Source organism: Macaca mulatta, chromosome 4 (assembly GCF_049350105.2).
Source record: "Macaca mulatta isolate MMU2019108-1 chromosome 4, T2T-MMU8v2.0, whole genome shotgun sequence".
NCBI classification, from domain to species: Eukaryota; Metazoa; Chordata; class Mammalia; order Primates; family Cercopithecidae; genus Macaca; species Macaca mulatta.
The window spans coordinates 148,656,579-148,671,917 of NC_133409.1; the positions used below are offsets into that span (position 1 = coordinate 148,656,579).

Genomic DNA, 15,339 nt, shown 5'->3' on the forward strand with positions numbered 1-15,339 from the left:
GCGATTCTCAGGTACACGCAGAGCCCCTTAGAGGATAATGCAGGCCAACAGAAACTCACTCTGAGAAGGCAGGGCCTTGTTCAAAACACCCAGCAATGGCCAGGCACGGCGGCTCATGACTGTAATCCCAGCACTTTGGGAGGCCGAGGAGAGAGGATCACTTGAGCCCAGAAGTTTGAGATTAGCTTGGGCAGCAGAGGGAGACCCTGTCTCTATAGAAAATACAAGAACTACCCAGATGTGGTAGCACATGCCTGTAGTCCCAGCTACTCGGGCGGTTGAGGTGGAAGGATTGTTTGAGCCTAGGAGGTTAAGGCTGCAGTGAGCCCAGACAGCACAACTGCATTCCAGCCTGGGTGACAAAGACCCTATCTCAAACAAAACAAAACGGAAACCACCCAAAAAGTTGGTGACGGAACATGAGACAGACACCCTTCCTGAGAGCTATGCCTCTGAGGTTTCTGACCTAGGGATCCTGAGCCTGGAGACCTGGGGCTTCCTCTATATTTACCCCCATACTTTTTGGGTCCTGACCTCCAGAGAAGTAGGTCAGGCTGGCAGGTAGACAGGGAACCCCATGGGTAAGAGGCAGCGTCCCCTACTCACTATGATTACTCAGCCCTGGGTGATCCAGGTCCAGAGGCCCTGAGAGCTCCAAATGAGGCTCCAAGGCTGAGCCATGGGTGGGCAGAGGCACTGTGACAAATGTTGAAAGCTTAGCTCCAAGACCCAGTTCACCTGCACTCCCCCAGTTTACTGTTTGTGGGTCTGGGGCCACCTCTCCAGGTACTCAAAAGAGATCTTCGCCAGGCACAGTGGCTCACACCTGTAATCCCAACACTTTAGGAGGCCGAGGCGGGCGGATCACCTGAGGTCAGGAGTTTGAGACCAGCCCGACCAACATGGAGAAACCCCGTCTCTACTAAAAATACAAAATTAGCCGGGTGTTGTGGCACATGCATGTAATCCCAACTACTCGGGAGGCTGAGGCAGGAGAATCCCTTGAACTCAGCAGGCGGCGGTTGCGGAGAACCAAGATTGCCCCATTGCACTCCAGCCTGGACAACAACAGCGAAACTCTGTCTCAAAAAAAAAAAAATGAGGTCTTCAAGAGATGACTTGAGATCCTGACGGGTTTACCCTGTGTACCCAAGGCAAGTTCTCCCTAGCCACTGGCCTAAGGCCATATTAAATCATCCACTTTTTGTTGGCCCTGATCAGCTACTCCAGCCCTGGCCTCTGATGCTCCCACCTGTGGTGAAGGATAAAGCAGTGGCATTGGCCTCGCTCTCCTGCCAAAAACAGGCGTGGGCCTGCTTTCCTTTGCCGGCCGGCAGTCTCAACCGCTCCTGGATCCACTCCCCAGACTCCTCCCGTCCTTCTCACCCAGAGTTAATGTACAATCTTCACCAGGACCTCTTATTCGCCAGGAGGCTCTAATTGGCCTCCTCCACTTTGCACTGAAGAACTCTGGCCAGAATCTGAAGATTGCCTCTGCCTCCCTCCCTAACCAATGCCCCCTTCCCATCTCCCAGGTGACCTGGCCCATCTGCCCACCAAGGCCACCCCTGCCTTCAACACATTCATTTTTATCCAGCCCTTACTGGGTACCTCCTGAGGCCTACACACTGGGCACTGGGTTAGCCCCGGAATTCAGTCAAATCAGCCTACGGGTTCACAGACATGGGCACCAACGGCCTCGGGAAAAGCAGAGGGGACCAGAGTTAAGAAAGGAGGCAGAAGGATTCTGAGGTGGATGAGGCAGAGAGAAAATCACTTAGAGCAACACCCCTCACACTTTAATGCACCAGTCCCCTGGGGATCTTAATAAAATGCAGATTCTCATTCAGTAGGACTGGGCATGGGGTCTGAGATGCTGCATTTCTGACAAGCTTCCTGGTGACGCTGAAGCTGCTGGACTGATTACTTACAGCACTTACGAATCATTCCTTCTTTGACCTTTAAGTTCCAAGGAAGCAGGAAGCACAGCTCCCTTAATCGCTACCAAGTCCCCAGCACCCAGTACAGTGCCTGTGGACCGGCTAAATATATGAATGGTGTTAATCCTGGCAAGGTGCCCAGCATTCCTGGGCCTACAGGGAAGCCTCCAATGTGAGGAACACCAGAGAGTGGTTTGTACAAAGCAGACAAAGCAGTTCAAAAGCATAGAGGACAAAGGGTTAATTCTGCCCTAGGGGTAGGGAAAGCTGGATTTCTCAAAAGAGGCCACTTTGCATTAAGCCTTAGAGGGTGGGACAGATTTACCCAGGTGGAGACTTGCTGAAGGGCGGGAACAACCCAAGAGCAAAGGTAAAGAGACTGAGAGCACGGGACAGGTTGCAGTCGTGTGGTGCACCTGGAGTTTCAGGTGTGGGAAGGTAAAAAAGCCCCAGAAAAGTATGATGCAGACATGCACAGGCCGATGTTAGAAAGTCATGCTAGGAGGGTGGACGCCCGCTGGTGGAACATCAGGAGATGTTGGAGGTGTTTGCAGGGGGAGGGCACCCTGGCATAGAAGGGCTTTCTAGAGGTCACCAGGATCTGTCCCAGGATCAAGGTAGACTGGAAGAAGCAGTTCCTGGGGCAGGAAGGGCCAAGGTGGGAGGAAGTTATGGAGGTAACAGAGAGAATCCTTTGTGAGGGAGTGAGGCTTGCACGAGGGTAGGGGAAGCAGCAATAAGACGTTTTCCCTGATTCTGTTAAATCTCATAGGTGCTAGGCAGGGCACAGTGGTTCACACCTATAATCCCAGCACTTTGGAAGGCTGGGGTGGGCGGATTGCTTGAGCTGCGGAGTTGGAGACCAGCCTGGGCAACATGATGAAACCCAGTCTCTACAAAAAAAATACAAAAATTAGCCAGGTGTGGTAATGTGCCTATAGTCCCAGCTAGTTTTGGGGGCTGAGGCAGGAGGATTGCTTGAACCCCAGAGGTCGAGGTTGCAGTAAGCCGAGATTGCATCACTGCATTCTAGCCTGGTGACAAAGTGAGAGCTTGTCTAAAAAAAAAAAAAAAAAAACTCACAGGCGCTTGAAAATCATCACGTGTTTAGCCCCAAGCCAGGCACTAAGCAACAGAGGTGGTCGTTTCCCAAAAGTCCCTGGTGCTCTTCAGACACCAAGAGGGGACTTCCACAATATTTCCCTATGTCCCTCTCAGCCCCCACACCCTCTCCTCCTTCCCTCAGCTTTATCAGAGGTGTTTACTCTGTACCTACTATGGGCAGCCCTGACGTCACTAGCCCTAGTCACTGCTCTCTGGAGGAGGCCTGCACAGATGCTGGCCCAGATGTGGCTCCACCCCCATCCTCTAGGGAGCTGGGAAGAAGTCAGATCTAGTGGAAGTGGGGACAAACAGCCAGGGATTCCACATGTGAAAGGGAGGGCACCAGGAGGGACCTGGATGGTTCTGCGAGAAGGCAAGCAGGGCACGCTGGAATCCCAGGTGAGAACTCCCTGCTGGCAGAGCCAGCCCTCCAATCCCACAATCCATTCCCTTTACACCAAGATGAAAGCTAAACTCCCAGCAACCCTGGGAGAGACCGGTGACCCCTCACCTCCCAGGCTTGGGGTGAGCCGGGCCCTGTCCAGCGTCAGTCCTGAGCTGAGGATGCCAGGTTGTCCTCCAAGGCCACCAGAGAGAAGGCACCACATGGCTGGCTGGTCCCACTGAGTGGGTCAGCAGAGGAGGGTGAGTGTACCCTAGAAGACAGCCACGTGTGGTTGGGAGGATGATACAATTTAACCCAGGCCCCCGGAATGAAAACAGGACAAAGGTAGCAGACCCTGCCCTGGGGCCTGGCTGGAGAAACCACAGTACACTCCCATCCAGCAAATCACCCAGCTGCTCCTCTGAAGATAAACCCTTCTTCTCTGCCTAATTTCTCTGCTGCCCTATCTCTGCTACAGGCCTGGCTCTCTCCAGGGACATGAATTGATTCCCTGTTCATCCAGCCCAGACCCTGGGAGGTGGCGGCCAGAATTAATTAATGTTTGTGAAGTGCTGGAGAGAAGTAGAACCAAGGACCCAAGGGCGCCAGATGACCCGCGCAGGAAATTGAATGGGAGAGGCGGGGAGAAGGGGCAGCTGGCCAGGACCTTGGAGCCTGGAAGGGGAGGGCTGAGAAGACACTCCTACTGAAGCTGGGAAGAACAGGGAGAGAGCTGTGAGGAGAAGGTGCGACCCCTCAAAGGCACCACGGGATCGGTAATAGAGGATTACGGGCTCCAAACTGAGCCTGCCCACCCCCCACAGCTCCGCCCTACCCTCAGAGCCGGGCACGTCCCGGGCCGGCTGCCCTCCCCCAACTCAGCCTCCAGCCACCCACCTGCCCGCCCCCGCGACCACCTGCAATGGAAGCTTCGGCCCCTCCGCCCCCTCCAAAGGAGTACGCGGGAGGGTAGAGGCTGCGCCGAGGGGGCCGTCTCCTGCCAACTCGAGTAGGGCGCCCGAGTCCTACCTGAGCAAATACTTCACTTCCTTTCTCTAAAAGAAGGAGGCAAGCCGTTCCCCGCTCCTTGAGACTAGGGGGACGTCCAGGCCCTCTGTCTGGGGGCGGTGACGGCTGGACGCACGCAGCTGGCACGAGGGCCCACGGTGCCCCCTCTTTGCCCGCGCCCCTCTGGAGCTCGGCTCACTCACCCCAAAGTGCTGATGAAGCCATTGACGGAGCCCTCGGCGTACAGGGAGACGATGTCCCCGATGTGAAGAAAGCTGGACATTTCACTCATGGCTGCGGCCCTCCGGGTCCCGGGGCGTGAGGGGCGCCTAGGGGCGCGTGGCCAAGCTCAGTGCGGAGGACTGAGGCGTCCGGGGGGCGGCGAGGGGCGCGCCCCCACCTTGGAGCCCGACGCTCGGTGCGGCCGGGGCGGGCTGGCGGCCACGGGAGCCAGGAGGCTGCGCGGCGGGGCCCGGGGTCCGGGTGAGGAGGTGCCCGCGTCTTGGCGCGCCCGCCGCCCGCCCGCCCCGCCCGGCCAGCGCGTACCTGCAGCGTAGAAGGAGCAGGAAGTCTGGGGCCACCACACACATGCAAATCCCGCCCGGGAGGCGGGGAGGCCACACCCCGGCACCCCCCCCCCCGCCCCGGCAGCCCGCCCGCCGGCACCCATGTGCACCCGCCCGCCTCCCGGCGCCTCGCGCTCCTCGCGCGTCCTGGGCCCGGCCTCTCGGACGCCAAATGCGCCGCCAGCCCTCCTGATCCCCAAAGGCGTCCTGCACGGAAACGGGGAGCCCCCGAGTCTAGGGGGCTCGCGGAACTGCCATCCCTGTGAGGCCCAGGCGTAGTGGGGAGTTCTCCGCCCTCGGGGTTCCCGGACTATCTGCACCCGGGCCCTCGGCTGGCTAAGAGCCAGTGCAGGCGCCCGCGGAAGGGGGAGTCCAGCTCTCTCCGGCGGGCGCCACCCCCGAGCCGCTCGCGGAGGACGCGCCCTGGAGCGCCCTGGCCGCGGCCGCCCTGCAGCGCCCTGGCCGCGGCCGCCCTGCGGCCACCGCGCGGTCTCCGCGCCCAGCTGAGAGCAGGCTAGCGCCCAGAGGCGCGCTCATCCCTTTGCAGAGCAAATTCGGGATTAATTTTTCTCAACTGGAAAGTCTTTTCATTGCACAGTAGAAAGTGCTCAGGCTTGGAGGGGAAATGAAGCAATGGGGTGGGTTTTGTTTTTTTTCTCTCCGCATTCCTGTGTACAGAGCTCCAACTTCCGAATCAGTTCAGCCGCTCCCTCTCCAGGAGTTGGCTCCAAAACTCTCTTGGCTCCTTCCGTCTTTCCTTTCAAAAAAAAAAAAGCAGGGATGAAAACTACCTTCGCTAGTTGATAGCACACCCAAGGGCTAACGATGCCAAGTCGGCCCCCTTGGATTGACCCGCTGCGGCGGCGCCTCCAGGCTCTGGCTCCCGAAGTCCTGCCCTCAAATTCGCGTCCCTGGCTCGCTTACTTTCTGTTCTGTTCCCCGGTGCTTGGGTGTTTGCTTCCTAGTCCTTTATTTGAACGCCTAAGATAGGGTGCCCATTGCCACTGCCATTTGATCACTTTTGCTCCCTTCGGACCCTCCACCCCCACTTCCTGAGTTATGGGGGGCGTTTGTCCCTGTGATAAAGGGAGGAGGGGACTCGGTGACTGAAGCAGGAAGAAGAGAGGCTAGGGGAGGGGTGGAGACAGCTAAAAGCAAAGAGACAGCTGCTGACCCTGCGAGGAGAAGAGCCCCAGGCAGTGGTTTTTTGTTGTTGTTGTTTTTTGTTTGTTTGTTTGTTTTACGAAGACCCCAGGAACGATATGCGAGGGAAAGACACTTCCAAGATCACTAAGTACCGTGTTTTACAGTTTTGTTTTTTCACCACGGCAAACAGTAACAAGTTTTATAGCAGAGCAGTCCACACCTTCAGCTATATATAAGCAAAACAATAGTTCACCAAACAATACTTACTCTTATGACCTTTGATGCACGCTGATATTTTCTATTCTATTTCAGTTGTGTTCTTGTTGTTGCTTTGATGCTGATTGTTACCCACTGAATTGTTTTTTTTTTTAATGTCCCAAATGGGTTGCAAACTGCAGTTTGAAAAACCTCATCCAGTCCACTGTGCCAAAAAGAGATGGCCAAAGCCCAGAGAAGGAACACCACCCATCAAGGGCACACAGTAGATTCCTGGCAACTGGAGGCAGAAGCCAACCAAGCCTCTGATTTTTAGCCGGGTATTCTCCTATTACCCTGCACCAACTGAGCCACAGCAATGGGTCCCTGGAGCCTCACTGAGAAGGGGCAGCCCCTGGGACAGTTTCACTTGCTCCCAGGAGTCAGGCCTCCTGTATCTTCCCCAATAGTTAGAAGGGAAAAATATGCCTTCATTCCATAAGCATTTATCGAAGGCTTGTTATGTCAGGCCTCTGCTGGGCACCAGGCTCTGATCAAGCTGTCAGCCTGGGCCCAACTGCCTTTTTCCCCTCCCCAGACCATGAGGATGAAGAGGGACAAGTTGAAAACTTGCCTCCAGTGGCTGCACTCAGAACTTGTGCCACAGCCACACCCAGGAATCCACCTCCTTCCTCCCCTGACATCCATATAGAGGTTCCATAACTCAGCCAAAGTGTAGCAGCCAGGAATGGAGGTTACTCCACTTCGGGTCTCTCTGGACTAAAGCACACGGCCTTGGTTCTCCCCACCCCTCCCCATCCTAGGAGTACTTGGAGCCTCTGTCTCTCCACCAACCAGGAGGTCTCAGAGGTGAGGGCTCTGGGCCCCTGTCACGTGCTTCTTCCAAATCAGCTCCACTGTAAGCTCTTTTATACACCTAGGTTTTGAGTTAGAATTTGTTTCAAGAAAGGTTCTGTTGGTTAAACAACAACAATGAGGCCGGGCGCGGTGGCTCAAGCCTGTAATCCCAGCACTTTGGGAGGCCGAGGCGGGTGGATCACGAGGTCAGGAGATCGAGACCATCCTGGCTAACATGGTGAAACCCCGTCTCTACTAAAAATACAAAAAAAAAAAAAACTAGCCGGGCGTGGTGGCGGGCGCCTGTAGTCCCAGCTACTAGGGAGGCTGAGGCGGGAGAATGGCGTGAACCCGGGAGGTGGAGCTTGCAGTGAGCCGAGATCGCGCCACTGCACTCCAGCCTGGGCGACAGAGCGAGACTCCGTCTCAAAAAAAAAAACAACAACAATGAAAACCAAAGTTTAAGAAACAGGTGGTACAGCTCCAGTGAGTTCCCTCCCCTGCTGCCTGCGTGAAGCCTTCCTATGCCTCCTCACTGCCCACGGAATAGTCTACAGACCCGAGCCCAGCACACCGGACCCTCAAGTCTTGCTGTCCTCCCACCCTCTGCAGACAACACGATTGCTCCTCAAGGAGGAGCCATGCTGCGGACTGGTCAAGAGTGCAGGCTCTGGCTCCCTTTTTTTTTTTTTTTTTTTTTTTTGAGACGGAGTCTCACTCTGTCGCCCAGGCTGGAGTGCAGTGGTGCGATCTCGACTCACTGCAACCTCCGCCTCCCGGGTTCAAGTGATTCTCCTGCTTCAGCGTCCTGAGTAGCTGGTGCCCACCACCATACCCGGCTATTTTTTGTATTTTTAGTACAGACAGGTTTTCACCATGTTGGCCAGGATGCTGTCAATCTCTTGACCTCTTGATCCACCTACCTCGGCCTCCCAAAGTACTGGGATTACAGGTGTGAGCCACCACGCCCAACCCGGACGCTGACTCTTACAGGCCTGGATTAGAGTCCCAGCCCTGCCACTTTCTAGCAGGCATTCTCTCAGCCTGTTTGCTCATCTGTTAAATGGAGAGAGTACCATACTAACATGTGAGGGAAGTGTGAGCCATCAGCACAGCATCCCAGGCAGGAAGGACTCAGTGTGTCCCTTCTCATTTCCCCAGGACTTCATCCACTCATACTGCTGTGCCTGGACTCCTGTGGCTCCCTCTAGCACTTCCCCTTTTCAGTTTCCCACGGTCAAAATAAAGTCTTCTTCCCTAAAATACTGGAGCACCAATCTTTTAAGTACCATTATGAAATACTTTAAGAAGTAATAAATAAAAATACAGCGAGTACCCTGTATCTTTCCTCTAGTTTTGTCAAATCTTTGTATTTTACCAAATTTGGTTCCTTTTTTTTTTTCTTTAAGAATTAAAACTTAGGCCAGGCACGGTGGCTCATGCCTGTAATCCCAGCACTTTGGGAAGCCAAGGCAGGCAGATCACCTGAGGTCAGTAGTTCGCAGCCAGCCTGGCCTACATAGTGAAACCCCATCTCTACCAAAAATACAAACATTAGCCAGGCGTGGTGGCACGTGCCTATAGTCCCAGCTACTCAGGAGGCTGAGGCAAGAGAATCACTTGAACCCAAGAGGTGGAGGTTGCAGTGAGCCGGGATCGTGCCACTGCACTGCAGCCTGGGCGACAGAGAACAATTCTATCTATAAAAAAAAAAATCAAAACTTAACAAAATTCAGTTGTGTCCAGGCAAGGTGGCTCACATCTAATCCCAGCACTTTGGGAGGCTGAGTCTGGAGGATCACTTTTGCCCAGGAGTTCAAGACCAGCCTGGGCAACATGACAAAACCCTGTCTCTAAAACAAACAAACAAAAACAAAACAAAAAACAAAATTAGCCAGACATGGTGGTGTGCACCTGTAGTCCCAGCTACTTGGGAAGCTGAGGTGGGAGAATCACCTGAGGCCAGGGAGATTGAGGAGGCTGCAATGAGCCATGATTATGCCACTGCACTCCAGTCTGGGCAAGAGTGAGATCCTGTCTTAAAAAAAAAAAAATCAGTTGAAGTTCCTTATGCACCCTTCTCCAAGTACATTCTCTCCCTCCAGAGACAGCCACTAACCTGATTTGGGTGGGTTTCATTTCATGCAGGTTTTTACGTTTGTATCACATTTCAATGTATCCATAAACAATGTATGATATCACTTTGCAAGGTCTTATATTTTGTATAAATGTTATCACCCTGTGTGTATCCTTTGATACATAACTACTGTGTGATAGTCTACTTCCTGACCACATCACAATTACTTTATCCATTTTGCTGGTGACAGGTCTCAGATAAAGACTTATCAAGGTTTTGCTATTGCAGCAACGTTGCAATAAACATTCTTGTCTCCTTATGCACAGACATGCGTGTCTGTAGGGCAGTGTTGTTCAAACTATGGATTGAGGCCCATTAATATGTTAGGAAATCAACTTAGTGGGTGAAGATCAGCATTTTTTTTTTTTAGACAGAGTCTAGCTCTGTCGCCCAGGCTGGAGTGCAGTGGCTTGATCTCGGCTCACTGCAAGCTCCGCCTCCCAAGTTCACGCCATTCTCCTGCCTCAGTCTCCCAAGTAGCTGGGACTACAGGCGCCCACCACCACGCCTGGCTAATTTTTTATATTTTTAGTAGAGACGGGGTTTCACCATGTTAGCCAGGATGCTCCATCTCCTGCCGTCGTGATACGCCTGCCTTGCCCTCCCAAAGTGCTGGGATTACAGGCGTGAGTCACCGTGCCCAGCCAAGATCAGCATTTTTAAAACTCAAAACTGACTAGGAAATATCAATGTTTGTAACACATCATCAGGGTAACTAGTAGGGTGAAAGTTGTCTGTTGTATGGCATGTGTGCTGTGGGTCATGATATATTTCTTATTGAGGATATCTGTCAAAAAACCTGAAAAGCCCTGCTCTAGAGTAAAAATTTAGTACAATTGCTGGATTACAGGGAAGGTGCACTGTCAACCTGCAAGGAGTTGCCAAATTATTCTCCAACTTGGATGTTCTAATTTACCCTTTTGCCAGCTACATGGGAATGTGCCCACTGAACCGTATCCCCACCAACACAGACTTTTTAACATGAGATTTCTTTATTCCCCCACTATCAGAGAGCATATCATGGGCCGTCTTGGATTGAAACATTCTGTTCTTTCTGGGCTCCCTGAGCCAACTGTGAGCTAGATGAAGGAAGCTGTATCCATTTCACTTTGTGTCTCCAGACCAAGTCAGGAAAATAGTAAGTGCTTGCTTGGCAGGGTACAGTGGCTCACACCTGTAATCCCAGCACTTTGGGAGGCCAAGGTGGGTGGATCACTTGAGGTCAAGAGCTCAAGATCAACCTGGCAAACATGGTGAAACCCCGTCTCTACTAAAAATACAAAAATTGGCCGGCAGGGTGGCTCACACCTGTAATCACAGCACTTTGGGAGGCTGGGGCAGGTGGATCACCTGAAGTCAGGAGATCGAGACCATCCTGGCTAACATGGTGAAACCCTATCTCTACTAAAAATACAAAAAATTAGCCGGGCATGGTGGCGGGCGCCTGTAGTCCCAGCTACTCTGGAGGCTGAGGCAGGAGAATGACATGAACTCAGGAGGCGGAGCTTTCAGTGAGCCAAGATCAAGCCATTGCACTCCAGCCTGGGCAGACAGAGCAAGACTCTGTCTCGAATAAATAAATAAATAAATGAAATACAAAAAGTAGGCTGGGTGTGGTGGTTCACGCCTGAAATCCCAGCACTTTGGGAGGTTGAGGCAGGTGGATCACTTGAGGTCAAGAGTTTGAGACCAATCTGGCCAACATGGTGAAACCCTCTCTCTACTAAAAATACAAAAATTAGCCGGGCGTGGTGACGGGTGCCTGTAGTCCCAGCTACTCGGGAGGCTGAAGCAGGAGAATCACTTGAACCCGGGAAGCAGAGGTTGCAGTGAGCCAAGATCGTGCCATTGCACTCCAGCCTGGGCACAAGAGCAAAATTCCATCTCAAAAAAAAAAAGAAAAAGAAAAGAGTAAGTGCTTAATAAATCTGTGTGGAATTGAACTGTCAAGGAAAGAGAGGTGGAGAAAGTATATACCCTATACCAGGAGATACACAAGGAGACTGTGGGAGCCCCAGCTTGGGGTGTCACGTGCCTGGGTCCCCTGAGTGGGGAACACAGAGCTTCCAGAGATGCTCTAAGGAATTGGGAAGAACTGATGGGCTGCACCTCTTCTGAGTGGCTTGAGTGGAATGCTGTTAAGCTGGGGCCAACTTCAGGCCCAGGAAGGAGGTCACCATCATCCCCTTCATGACCAATCTGCCCAGCCCAGGCCCCAACCTCAATGGCTGGGTATCTCCTAGCTCCCACTAGCCCCACCTCCCAAAGGGAATAAGAAGATCTGATCAGGATTCCCAGGAAGCCAGTGATTTTAGGGGTCTCTGCGTGGGAGTTCTGGGGACCAGAGACTGGTGAAAGGGTCACTTTTTACCCTATCTCTTTTTAAAACTTTTTTTTTTTCTGAGACGGAGTTTCACTCTTGTTGCCCAGGCTGGAGTGCAATGGCATGATTTCGGCTCGCTGCAACCTCTGCCTGCTGGATTCAAGCAATTCTCCTACCTCAGCCTCCCAAGTAGCTGGGATTACAGACGTGCACCACCAAGCCCAGCTAATTTTTTGTATTTTTAGTAGAGATGAGGTTTCATCATGTTGGCCAGGCTGGTCTCGAACTCCTGACCTCAGGTGATCCACCTGCCTCAGCCTCCCAAAGTGCTGGGATTACAGGTGTGAGCCACTGCGCCCGGCTTTAAAACTTTTACATTTCAGACTATGTGGCTGTATAACCTATAACCAAAAACAGATACAAATAAAGATGTTCAAAGCATTACCCCCAAGTTCCAAGTGCCAGCAGAACACCCCCAGGAAACTCTCCTCCTACACTCTGCATCCACCCTGGGCCTGAGAAGGCAAGGAAAGGAAGGCGGGCAGTGCCCAGACCTTCTCCCTGACTCAGAAGAGGACACTGGGGCCGAGGAAGGGGACTGGGATCTGGGGAGGGGCAAGCAGCTCTGAACCTAGGTGTCCTCCACTAATGTCCTTCTTTCCCTTCCACCTTCTAGAGACTTGCTCTCAGGTCTGCTGTGTGGGTTTGCACAAGGATCAGACTTCTCTAAGTCTCAGTGTCTGCCTCATTGTAAACAGCGTTCACATCACCTTCCCAGATTCCCCCCTTGGCTCTGACTGTTCTTTAAGCTCTGACTGGCCCTCTCTGACTGTAATAGGGAGGCATAGGAGAGCAGCTAGCTGTGCTTTATGGCAGCTAGCTTTGCAGACAGATAATCTCGTGCTTGGGGGCAGATAACAGGGAGTTCTCAAGGGCTCCTCTGACCCTCAGTGCTGATTTGACAGCAGGGCCAAGTGGGGTGGGGCGAGGCTGGGCCAGAAGGGCTGACTCAGTGTAGCAGCCATCCGGCTGGGTCACCCGCCACGGGTGGGGTGCCAATCCAGGCCCGCTGGGGTTCCCAGAGAATTCCTTCCCCATGCCATAAGCTGCCCTGGGCAGGCACCCCAGCCCAGAGTAACCATTTAACCACAGCCAGGGAGAGTGTACAGGGCTTCCTGCCCCAGGAGCCTACACTCGCACACACACACACCCCCTCATGCACTTTCACACTCATACACCAACACTTTCACTCACATACTCTCATCCACATACTCAGACACACTGGCACACCTGACTTCTTGGGAAGGCTAGAAAGGAGACAGAACTTGTTCTGTTTTCCTCACCCCCACCCCCATGCCCCAGTCATCAATGCCACATCTATTTCTTTCAGATATTTGCTAACCACCTACCACATGCAAGGGACTGGAGGAATGCAGCCAGCTAACTCCAACATGTGGTCCTAGCCTGGTGAAACAAAAGATGAAAGCCAGCCGCTGCCGAGATTCCCACCAGCCACAGAAGAAAGCCTGCCGCCTGCTCTCTTCTGGTGTTGGCCTTGGAATAAGTCCCCTGGTGCTGGAGTCCTGAAACCAAGGGGCCTCTACTCCAGGTCTTCCCCAGGCTGACACTCAATTACTAGGTGCCCCCTCCTCCTCTCCCCTGAGAGGATAGGTCATAGGGTAGGTAACCTATGACATCTCCCAGGGCAACTTCACAGTTACAGTGAAAAACAAGTCCTGGGCTGGGTGTGGTGGCTCACACCTGTAATCCCAGCACTTTGGGAGGCTGAGGTGGGTGGATCACGAGGTCAGGAGTTCACAACCAGCTGTGGCCAACAGCCCCATCTCTACTAAAAATACAAAAATTAGCCAGGTGTGGTGGCAGGAGCCTGTAATCCCATCTACTTAGGAGGCTCAGGCAGAGAATTGTTTGAACCCAGGAGGCAGAGGTTGCAGTGAGCCAAGATTGCTCCACTGCACTCCAGTCTGGGTGACAGAGCGAGACTCCGTCAAAAAAAAAAAAAAAAAGAAAGAGAGAGAGAGAGAGAGGAGGGAGGGAAGGAAGGAAGGAAGGAAGGAAGGAGAAGGGAAGAAAAGGAAGGAAGGAGAGGGAGGGAGGGAGGGAGGGAGGGAGGAAGGAAGGAAGGAAGGAAGGAAAGAAAGAAAAAAAGAAAGAAAGGAAGGAAGGAGAAAGAAAGAAAGAGAGAGGAAGGAAGGAAGGAAGGAAGGAAGGAAGGAAGGAAGGAAGGAAGGAAGGAAGGAAGGAAAGAAAAGAAAGAAAAGAAAGAAAGATAAGACAAGTCCTGGAGCAAAATTTCTGGAGTCCTAGCTCCAGCCTCTAACTGGGTAGAGAAGCTCCCAGCCTCTCTGGGTCTCCATTTCCTTCTATGTAAAATAAAAATGTAGACCTGTATCTGCCAGGTCCTGGCAGGAAGTTGGCAACACACCCCCAACAGGTGATTAAAGAGAGGTTAGTGGGCTGGCACGGTGACTCACACCTGTAATCCCAGCACTTTGGGAGGCCGAAGCAGGTGGATCGCTTGAGGTCAGGAGTTCGAGACCAGCCTGACCAACATAGTGAAAACCTGTCTCTAACTAAAAATACACAAATCAGCCAGGTGTGGTGGCGCACGCCTGTAGTCCCAGCTACTAGGAATGCTGAGGCACAAGAATCGTGTGAACCTGGAAGGCAGAGGTTGCAGTGAGCCAAGATTGTACCACTGCACTGCAGCCTGGGTGACAGAGTGAGACTCTGTCTCAAAAAAAAAAAGAGGTTACCCCAGTCACTGAGCCGCCGCCGAGGACTCAGCAGCCTCCCCCTCGAGCCCCCTCGCTTCCCGACGTTCCGTCCCCCCTGCCCGCCTTCTCCCGCCGCCGCCGCCTTCCGCAGGCCATTTCCACCGAGGAAAAGGAATCGTATCGTATGTCCGCTATCCAGAACCTCCACTCTTTCGACCCCTTTGCTGATGCAAGTAAGGGTGATGACCTGCTTCCTGCTGGCACTGAGGATTATATCCATATAAGAATTCAACAGAGAAACGGCAGGAAGACCCTTACTACTGTCCAAGGGATCGCTGATGATTACGATAAAAAGAAACTAGTGAAGGCGTTTAAGAAGAAGTTTGCCTGCAATGGTACTGTAATTGAGCATCCAGAATATGGAGAAGTAATTCAGCTACAGGGTGACCAACGCAAGAACATATGCCAGTTCCTCGTAGAGATTGGACTGGCTAAGGACGATCAGCTGAAGATTCATGGGTTTTAAGTGCTTGTGGCTCACTGAAGCTTAAGTGAGGATTTCCTTGCAATGAGTAGAATTTCCCTTCTGTCCCTTGTCACAAGTTTAAAAACCTCACAGCTTGTATAATGTAACCATTTGGGGTCCGCTTTTAACTTGGACTAGTGTAACTCCTTCATGCAATAAACTGAAAAGAGCCAAAAAAAAAAAAAAAAGAGGTTAGTGAATGGATGGACTTGCAGAGGTGTGGGCACCAGGGGTAGTGCAGCACCCTGGAGCAGGCAACTGCAGGAAGCTGTTACCACTCAGGCCTGAAAAGGCCAAGGAGGGAAATATAGCCTTCTGGAGGGCAAGGCCCAGACACTGCCAGCCTGGGGGGAAGTGGGGACCTGATGGAACAGATACACCCACCTCTCTCTCCTCCACCCTCTAGTCTCTTA

General features: G+C 52.8%; 2 protein-coding genes across 2 annotated transcripts in view; one reads left to right on the forward strand and one right to left on the reverse strand.

Moving 5' to 3' along the window:
* ITPR3 (inositol 1,4,5-trisphosphate receptor type 3) overlaps positions 1-5,042 on the reverse strand; it is a 77,180-nt gene extending 72,138 nt beyond the window's left edge. The window contains exons 1-2 of the mRNA XM_078000103.1: positions 4,984-5,042; positions 4,641-4,766 (exon numbers count right to left, since the gene is read on the reverse strand). Of these exons, the coding sequence (XP_077856229.1) occupies positions 4,641-4,766; positions 4,984-5,027 (170 nt within the window). The 5' untranslated portion in view covers positions 5,028-5,042. The remainder of the gene's footprint in view (positions 1-4,640; positions 4,767-4,983) is intronic.
* Positions 5,043-14,438: 9,396 nt separating this feature from the next.
* Positions 14,439-15,114, forward strand: LOC114677626 (eukaryotic translation initiation factor 1). Its single transcript, XM_028847668.2, has one exon. The coding sequence runs from the start codon at positions 14,585-14,587 to the stop codon at positions 14,924-14,926; it is 342 nt and encodes a 113-aa protein (XP_028703501.2). The 5' UTR covers positions 14,439-14,584; the 3' UTR covers positions 14,927-15,114.
* The last annotated feature ends 225 nt before the right edge of the window (positions 15,115-15,339 follow it).